Genomic DNA, 10,430 nt, shown 5'->3' with positions numbered 1-10,430 from the left:
TTCTCCGTATAAAGCGCAACTCTGCTTTGTTTACAGTGGTAAACAAGGAAACGCTATATTGCGGTCGGTTAATAAGCAGTGTTGCCAAGTCCGTGGTTTTCCCGCAGAATTGGGCTACTTTAACACTGTTGCCGCGGGTTGTTCATGTCCGCGGGTTGAAGCGACCCCAATAATGTGACATTTAGTCCCTGGAATGTGAATTTTACTGGAAGATCCCCGCCAAAAAACGTGTATTTTACCCCCGGAATGCCATTCGATACAGTTTATTCAGCTTTCAGATGATGTAGAAATCTCAATTTCGAAAAATTGACCCTTATGACTGGTTTTGTGGTACAGGGGCATATTTAAGAAATTTTAAATTATTTGAAAATAGATTAAAAAATAAATTTGTAAAATAAACATACTTATACTTTAGATGGCGAAGTATTTTTCACAAATAAATAAATATTTAATATAAATATATTTAAAAAAGAAGTAAACACTGTAACCAACAGAGCACTCGGTATTCTGGGAAGTTTGTGTGCGTTCTGAATCCTATTTTTTCAAATAAAGCTAAGGTAACATTCATTTTACATACAGCACACAGTGAAAATGACATGAATATAACAGTGGGCAAATGTATAAAGCACAGCATAATTTGAAATCACGAATTTATTGTTTAAAGTATTCAAATCGCACCGAAAATCACGCAGAGAACACGCGATCATGCAGGATATACATGCACACTTTACAAGATCTCACAACTGGATTCAACTAAGTTTGCAAGTTTTGTGAAATTAAATGCTCATTAGCCATTTAAAGATTTGTTTAAATGATATAAATGCGTTTTTGTTGAATGCTGACGGCAAACGAGAAAGTATTATAGTGTTTGCCTTTTTATTACTAATAATATAAAAGCAATCGTTATAATACTTTTTTGTATACAGTTTAATCCCTTTGTTTAACAGTTCTATCTGATTATTAGACAGACTTCTTCTATCCGTATTAGACAGAACTGTTAACGATGACTGCAAACAAGAGGGAGAATGTGAGCACTGTGTGCTCAGGCGCTGCCGTTATCAGCACCGTCAAAATAAAAGTCCCGCCTCGAACGCATCGGCCAAACAGAAAAACATATCGGCCGATGCCGATATTTGAAAAATGCCAAATATCGGCCGATATATCGGTCGACCACTAATCCATTACCATGCTAAATTCTTCAGAGAGTTGTCATGATAGAACTGCCCTAATTTTTGTTTTCATATGTCGTTTAAACACCTCTGATGTTTTTACTGACTTATGTTTCTTCCTTCCTCTCTATTCTTGCACAGGAGACACAGAAGGCGAAACAGTTCTTGCCATTCCTGCAGAGGGCGGGCCGCTCGGAGGCTGTGGTGGAGTACGTGTTCAGTGGCTCCAGACTCAAGCTCTACATGCCCAAAGAAACATGTCTCATCACCTTCCTGCTCGCTGGTAAGTGTCAGTCGGCCTCGGCCTGTCAACTATGCCACCATCTGTGACCACATAACAACCACAATGTGGCAGCTGACCGCTGTTGCACCACCAGTCTAACACTCTCTATATTGTTCAGTTCTCTAATATTTCAAGGAACAGTTCACCTAAAAAATGAAATTTGTCATAATTTTCACGTTCTGTTAGGTGTTTTTTTCCTTTGTTATACAACAAAGGAGAAGTTTAGCTGAATGTTCAAGCTGCTTTCATGCATACAATGAAAGTGGTTGGTGACCAGGGGCTGTGAAGCTCCAAAAAGCACCATAAAAGTGATTCAGATGACTCACTTTATTACTTTTAAAGCCATTGAAAGACTGAAAAGCTGTTCACTGAAAATCTTGCCTTGAAATCTCGCCTAACAATCATAATCATCATTCACTTTCACTGTGAAAAAAGCTACAATTCTGCTTTAATTAACTCGCTTTGTGTTCCATGGATGAAAAAAGCCATAGAGGTATTGAGTAAATGATGACAGAATTTTAATTTTTGTCAGAACTATTCCTTTAATAATTCATACACGCTTATTAAACGCTTATCGGTGAGATACTTTTTGTGGAAGGGGTTTCTTTCTCCTCAAGATGCTCTGCTAGTGGAGTTTTGAGACTGAATAGCTTCTGTCCTTCCACTCTGACCTGCGGAGGCTGGTGTTTTCTGGGAGGTCTGGAAAGCTGATCTTTGTGCAGGCGTTTTGTCTATGCTTCTAACTTCCTGAAGGCAAGATGGGGATCTGAAGGGCTCAATCTGATGGAAGGTTAAGTGTCACATTTGCTGGCTGTGAGGTCTTGCTACTCAGCATCTGTTCTTCTCCCTGAGTTTCCTCACCCTCTCTGTGTGGAACATATATGTGGACATGCTTGTGTGAAAGTATCTGAGCAGGTACAGATATCACTGCTGCACATCAGGGAAGGTGGTGGAGCATCTGTAACCTTTGACCTTTAATCATTGCTCTGCACGTAGCCAATTGCCATTCTCACTAGCACATTTGTGGGTGTGTTGCCAAATCCTTCACCCTTTGACATTTTTATATATATTTTTGTGATTTAGGGTTTTCAGATACCAGTAACAGTTTTTTTAACATGTTCATTTTAGCATTCACACTACCGTTCAAAAGTTTGCACTTTGTTTTTGTGAGTAGTCAAGGCTGCATTTACTTGATCAGAAATACAGTAAAACTGTAATAATATAGAACATTATTACAAATAAAAATGGCTATGTTTAAATTCAAATGTAATTTTTTCATGTGATAGCAAATTTTCAGCAGCCATTGCTCCATTTTTCAGTGTCACATGATCCTTTAGAAATCTTTCTAATATACTGGTTTTGTAACATTTATTCTCACTGTTGATACTTTTTTTCAGGATAATTGAGTAGAATATTCCAGAAACAGAATTTATTTGAATTAGAACTTTTTGTAACATTTTTTGTAACATCTTTACCGCCACTTTTGTTCAATTTAATTTGTCTTTGCTGATTACTTTTATCAATTTTATTTTAAAAAATATATTTTTTTTACTGATACCAATAGAATGGTATGGTACTAAAAGTTTTAAAACCAAAATTGTACATTAACAGTAATGCACTATGAATGAGCATTGAACAATTGCATTTTTATTAACTGACATTAACAAAGCTTATAAAATATGCTTTAAAAAATTGGAGCTGGGATGACAGCTTAGTAAGTATTAACATGTTAAATAACACCAAAAGCATTATAATTGACTAAATAAAAATATGGTAAAGTGGACACACTTTATTTTAAGGTCCAATTCTTACCATTTGCCATTTTCTTGCATTTTGCCCATTTTCTTGTTTTGTACAACATGGGAACTGTATATGGCGTGCACAAACATTCAAGCTTCATTAGGCTACATAAAGAGACTGTCGCTTTCTTGTGGTTACTCAATTTCTTCCTGACGGACATCAGTGCCCTTCCAACCCCGACCTCAGCCTCTCTCCGTATCACTCAGAACAAGCCATTGACTGATTTGTGTTATTTCTGAGGAGTTTATTTCTGTCCTCTCACCATCCGGTCTAATTATTCACCCTGAAAACAGAGAAGAGAGACGCCCATCTATTTCAGCATCCCTCCATCCTTCCATTTATTTGTCTCTCCTTTCCCCAACGGAGAACAAACACCCTCCACCCTCACCGTGCTTAATTTTGCATATCGTCATTGGAGATATTTCAATTAATTTGGTCATTTGTTCCTGAGTGTGTCTTGTTTTCCTTCCTCCATTTGTTCCTTTTGTAATTATTTTTTTTCTTCGGTTTCTTCCTATGAGAGATTTCTGACAGAAAGCCTATCCTTATCACTCTACTTTTTCTTATTTTCTGAAATGGTTAATTTTTCAGATGCCTTTTTTCCTGTTTGCCTCATCTCTCTTTCTCGTTTATGTGTGATTTGATCATGTAGGCTGGGATGTTTCGTGAAGCAGTTTGTTTGAGGGTTTATGAGTCAGATTCAGCTGATAGTTTTTGGTTTGTGTTGAAAATGAGCCCCATTTTTCACCGTCGTAGTTACTTTGGGATCTGGTCTCCTGGCACAGCTCTTTCTGATGTTTCTAGTCTTGTTTGAGTATTTGTAGAAGCCATTTTTCTGTCAGAAAAAGGAAAGGACTGACAGCACCAGGGGCTGTGAAATGTGCTACAGCACATATGAAAGAGCTTTAGCAGTTCAAGAGGTTATTGACTTTTGACATACAGGGCAGTGCACCATAAACTCACCAGTGCAGATTGTGTTTGATTACCTGCAGGCTTTTCTCTGCACTCTATTTTTATGATTTTATGGTTTCATGTTGAGGTCTCATATCTGTGTGGATCCAATGGGTCAAGGTTTGGCTAGTCAACTGCTAGTAAATGCCATAAGTGAGCATTCCTTTAACCTTTTGCTCATTTGACCTTGTGGACCTTTAGAAATTAAAATCTCGTTAAGCTCTTTTTGCTTTTTCACTTTTTTTTTTTTTTGTCTGCTTACTATATTCAGCTTAAAATTATTTAAAATAGAAGCCTGTAATTTTAAGTCTATTCCAATGACAGTGTCATTTCCACAACATCTCAAATACTCAAATAATACATTGTGTTCAGTGGCATGCCTTTGGCGTAAATTGCATTTTATATGGAATATCCTACTACTAGTCAAATTTACAAATCCATTTTTGGGCAGAAGTTGGTGTGTGTGTGGTAGAATGTCTAAAGTGGACTATCGAAATAAAGTGTAACCCGTGTTTTAAAGCGAAACACACTAGAATGAATAATTCACTTAAAACGCAACACGAGTCTCTGCAATCTCTGATGTAATCAGCCTGGTTTCCTTTATATTAGCGCTGTTTTGGACGGATTGTTTGAATGCATTCACTTACTGGATCATTGGACTGAAAACTTTCCCGGAGTTTAGCGGCTTAAAATGATCTAAACACAAGCAGAGAAGCAAAATTGGGTTAAAGGGTTAGAATAGAAATTGTGCTTTAGTAATTTTGCGTTAATATATAATATATAATTATACATACATATACATATACAGCGCATATACATTATACATACATACACACACATACACACATATATATATATATATATATATATATATATATGTATACGATTCATTTATATATAATTACTAGTGGATGGTTAGAAAGTGACCAATAATCTGAGACCAATATTTTATATGTAGATTGATTTCTCCTCTCTAAACTGTTTCTCAAGCGCGTTCTCTCATCACTGCTGCTGCGTGATTGTGACGCATCACCACAACACTGCGGGAGACCCGAGGAAAAGCGGGGATTAAAGTCCAAAACCTGACTTGAAATAACCTAACAAATCAATCGGGGCTAAAGCGGTTCCATAAATGACAAATTAAGTTTACACAATCTCACTAATTTGTGCACGCTCATTCTTAAGCAGCCCTTAATGTCGATCATGGATCAAGTCGATCCACCATCGCAAACAGCGAATATATCTGTGCTGTTTAATGCATTTGAGACGTCGTGTTTTCCTCAGTGCATAACTGACATGTCACAGGTATATTTTTTGTATCTGTAAATGTCAGAAAGTCACGCAAACATATCCATTTCGCTGTCAGGAGTGGGCGAGGCTTACGCGAGTGAACGAGCGCTGCTGCCCGCATGCACGCTAAACAGACAGAGCGCAATCGAATAATAATTCTATATTACATATACTAAATATACATTTTGCTAAAATATTTGTTGTTGGACATTAAATGTGTCTTTTTTAGAATTTTAAACCTACATATGAGTTTTTTTTTTTTGATAGCAGTAACTGTAAAGGGACTATTGTAATAGGTACATCAAATGTAAGCTAGTTCGGTACTAATTACTAAGCTCAAATGAGTTAATGTGTGTTTCTTATAGCAGTTAAAATAGTCATTTTCTTTATTATTTATTTTAATTTTTAATTAAGTGATTTTTAACTTTTAATTTAGTTATTTTAATGCTTTAAAGAGCAATTTTAGATTGTAATGTTCTGCTATCTGAACTATAAAAGGTACAGCTGTCATAAAACCAGAGAGAAAGGCTGCATGGCTAGAAACTGTTAAAAAAAAAAAAAAAGTCAAATAATAGTATGTGAGACAATGATATCATTATGTTCCTATTGGTCAGTAGAGGAGCTTAGCGTAGTCTGACAGTTTCCCAGTATAAGTTGCCACAGTGACTTAGCTTGATCTAGGCCCATGTTAAATTTGCTTTATGGAACCAAATCATTTGACAATGAGTCAGACTAACTGAAATAAGCCTTATGAAACAGGCCTCGAGGCATTAAAAGTGATAATATTTTCTCCATTGCATCGTATTGCATCGAATCGCTTTGTTTTGAATCGAAATCGTATCGCACTGCATCGTAACAGGGGTGAATCGTATCGTATCGCACCGATAGCTGCTTCGTATGTATCTTTAATTTATTGTATCGTTGGCTATGCATCGAGATGCGTATCGTATCGAGTCATGAGATATATATATCACGCACACACATATATACTTATAATACACACATACATTTTTACACAGTAAAAATTGATATTGGGTTATGTTTTTCTCACAATTTGTCTAGATTAGATTATCATAGTTATAAAAATAATTATCCCTGACCCTGACCTAAAACATGAATTAAGGAAAAATAAACTATATCTCATTTAATAAAAATCAAGTTTAAATATTTTAGTTTAAAAATGATCCCCGGGATGTGAAATTTCCCAACTTTGAGGAGCAAAGCGACTAAGCAAAGATGGATGAATTTTATTTTTAGTTTATAGTAATTCATAATTACCTTTGTTTAAAAACAGTGGAAGACAATAAAATATCCTCATTTAGATGTGTAATTATACATGTAATTATATCAGACATGTAATTATAAGCGTGCACAAAGAAATACCTTTCCCATCTCAACATCTTTTCATTAGATAGGATGTGGGTGTGTGTCGATACAGACAGAAGTTTCTCCACATGATTGTTGCATGAATGAGCTCGGTACTAAATTAGACCACAGAATGCAGTCGTCCAATCAACAGGACCCTCTGCCTTCAGTGGTTGAAAGGTCAGACAATGCCAAAGCCCCGATGAAATAGAAGGAGAGAGAGACAGGCGTGCTTCCTGTCACTCAACCCTCCATTACAGCACACAGTTCCCTATTAGGGTTGCTATGGTGAAAGCCTCTCCACCCACAGGCGCGCCAGCAAAGGTTACCGCATTAAAAGGGCAGAAATGCTTCATTGCTCGCGTTCTTATTTTCTTCCGCTCTCTTTCCTGTTTAAATGCATCTTTTCCTACAGGACGAGCGATATCATTGCAGCTCGCGGTGTCGAGGCACTTCAACATATGTCGAAGTAGGCCTGACATGTTGCTACAGTTTCATGTGCAAAACATAAGCAGTGAGAGAATTTTAAAATGTATTAATATTAAACTTTTCTTATATATTTAACCATTCATTGAATAAAAAGACAACCTAATTTTTCTGACAAAAATGTTATGCAGTAAGAGTTATTGTACTCATTGCGAACATACTGCAACTCTCTTCTCTTTTCTTGAAAGATTAATTGAAAATGACCTACAATAATTATTATAAAAGTAAACGCATTGAGTGGTTAATAACATTTTTTGGAGATGTAAAAGTAAATTATGACCGGTTTGGTCCAATAAACCTTTAACTTTATAAGTAGACTTCTGGGGAGAAAAATCTATGATAGTGTAATATGCCCCCATTAACCAGTGTAAATAATTAGAATTAGTTTTCTAATGTCTCCTCTTAAAAAGAAAAATGTTTAGTTTTATTATCTCTTGAAATTGAATGGAGTCAAATCCATCTCTGGCTAGAATAAAGAGGCCCTCCTCTTCAGGGTCATTATCCTTCTCTAAAGGAAGGCATTTTAAAACACTTTACATTTTAAAACTCTTACTGGGCTGCAGCTTGTGTTCTTATTGACTGAAGAGTTTTGTTTGGATTTTTAAAAACTCAATTGGATATTGTTGACATTAATTGACATTTATATATTTTCCCTTCATTTTAGTTTGTTTGTTTTACTCTTGTATGTTTCTAGTTTCTATTAAATTTTTATTTTAATTTAATGGTTAAAACTTAAATGTTTAAAATGCTTGACAACAATAAATTGAATTTGTACTAACAATAATAAAACTGGTGGATGGAAGACGGAAGTCAGTAACTGTCAAGTTCACGCATTGTGTTGTTACACTACTATTAGAAAGTCTGCACTCAGTAAGATTTGTATTTGAAATTAATATTTTTAATCAGCAAGGATGCATTAAATTGATAAAGTGACAGTAAAAACATTTCTAATGTTATGAAAGATTTCGGTTTAGAAGAAATGTTGTTTCGTGTTCATTTTGAACTTTGTCAAAGAGTCCTGAAATTATAAAATGCATTACTGTTTACCCCAAGATGTTAAAAACGCAGCTGTTTTTAATAAGATTTTGACCAGCAAATCAGCATATTAGAATAATTTCTGAAGGTTCATGTGAGGTAACACTTTATTTTGATAGTCCACTTTAGACATTTTACTAACAATAAGTAACTTTGCAACTACATGTCTACTAGCAGTCATTAGAATAGTAGTAGACTGTCTGCTTAATATCTTCTAACACTTTATTTTGATAGGTCCACAACATACAACATACTGACTATAAGAAACTTTGCAAGTATATGTCAACTTATTCTACTAACCCTATACCTAACCTTACAGTCTACTCTGACAGTTAGTAGACATGTAGTTGCAAATTAATGAGAATTAGTTGGCATGTAGTTGCAAAGTTACTTATAGTTAGTAAAATGTCTAAAGTGGACTATCAAAATAAAGTGTAACCTCATGAGACACTAAAGACTGGAGTAATGATGCTTAAAATTCAGTTTTGCTATTAGCTAAACTGTAAAATATATACAATTTGCACTGTATTTTTTATTGAATAAATGCAGCCTAGCTGAGCATAAGAGAATTAAAAACATGGGGGGAAAAACTCTTACCAAACCCCAAACTTTTGAAAGGTAGTGTGATATTTTTATTTTGCATTTTAATATAAGTGGCAGAGAAATTCATAAATGTGACTTTAGTGTCCAGATACTTTTTGGGACTACTGTGCAATGTGACTCTGCTGTTTTCAGTGTGTGTGTGTGTGCGCGTGCGCTGCCAGCTGCTCATCTCTGTGTCCTGAGGTATGCTTTCCTCCTCTCCTTGCCCTCCTGAGCACCGATCAGAAGGAAAGTTCACTTGTTTGATTTTTAGAACAGAGTTCCCCCCCCAACAGTGTCCTTCCTTCCTGCCTCACTATAAAGAGCAAAAGTAAGCGTGAAAGAGGGAAGACGGTCATCTTCACTTGGAAAAAAGAGGGAGGAGTGGTTTGAAGCAGACATCAAAGTGTTGTGTTTCAACTGAGGTGTATGTGAGATGGGCATCGGCAGGGAGGATCTTCCCTCTTCAGGGTGTCTCTGGTCCTGATGTAACTTTGATGAGCTGCTCAAAGCTCAGGTGCTCCGGAGCAGGCCAGCTCGCGGTCGTGTGTGTACTTGCAAGTTGGATACATGGTGGAGTTTTGTGCTTTGATGATTTTGAGAAATTGGTCTCATGTCAAACCCTGTATGTGCTCAGACACACCGAGCTATGGTGCTCTGTCAGGGTATTCAAGTTCTAGTTCAGCACACAACTCTTTTCAGTTCCATTTCTCTCTTCTTATTGTCATCAAATGCATCAGCACTGCATTGTGGGTGTCCTCTGTCTTCGGTGCCCAAGCTCCTACTTTTAAGGTCTGGCCATGGATGGCCTCAGTCCTGCATCTTTTCATAGATGGAGAGAGTTCAGTGCTCTGCTAATTCCTCAAGCAGAAGTGGAACATGTATGGAGAAGAAAGGTGCTTTTTGTCAAGGAGCTTTTAGAGAAGAGAGAGGATACCCCTTTAAGTGGTTTGATGAATTCAGGTTTTTTCTTTTTCTTTTTTTCTCCATGTATTGACACGTTTCCTGTTTAGGCAGTTGGGGCGGGAAGTATCGAAGGGCTTTTTCCTTTTTTAAATGACCAGTAACCTTTGGTTCAGCTTATTTTGAGACATTTTTCACCCCACGGCAACCACAGCTGCCGTTTTTTTTTACCGTAAATTTTACGGATTTTTTTTACAGTGTAGGCATGCTAATAAGCAACTAGTTAATAGTGAGAAATAGTCCCTATACTACAGTGTTACTTTTTTTTTAATGATGTGTGTGTGTACCACCACAACTCAAAGTTGCTTTAAGTATTTCATGATCAAATGGGAGACTGCACAATGCTTCCCCTCTCTCCCTCTCATGTGGGTGAGCATAGTGATAAATTGGTTTCCGAACTCTAAACTGTGCTTGGTTATGTAAGTCCAGAGAAATTTCCATTTGAAGAGACAGTCTCTCTCTCTCTCTCTCTCTCTCTCTCTCTCTCTCTCTCTCAATTTCAATTT

General features: G+C 36.4%; 1 protein-coding gene across 2 annotated transcripts in view; it reads left to right on the top strand.

The window, feature by feature from the left end:
- snd1 (staphylococcal nuclease and tudor domain containing 1) overlaps window positions 1–10,430 on the top strand; it is a 192,185-nt gene that overhangs the window by 49,760 nt on the left and 131,995 nt on the right. For both annotated transcript variants that reach the window (XM_016550657.1, XM_016550658.1), the window contains one exon: window positions 1,311–1,452. In XM_016550657.1, the coding sequence (XP_016406143.1) occupies window positions 1,311–1,452 (142 nt within the window). The remainder of the gene's footprint in view (window positions 1–1,310; window positions 1,453–10,430) is intronic.

Source organism: Sinocyclocheilus rhinocerous, unplaced genomic scaffold, assembly GCF_001515625.1.
Source record: "Sinocyclocheilus rhinocerous isolate Xijiao unplaced genomic scaffold, SAMN03320098_v1.1 scaffold3117, whole genome shotgun sequence".
Taxonomy (NCBI): domain Eukaryota; kingdom Metazoa; phylum Chordata; class Actinopteri; order Cypriniformes; family Cyprinidae; genus Sinocyclocheilus; species Sinocyclocheilus rhinocerous.
This window is presented reverse-complemented; position numbering and strand designations above follow the sequence as displayed.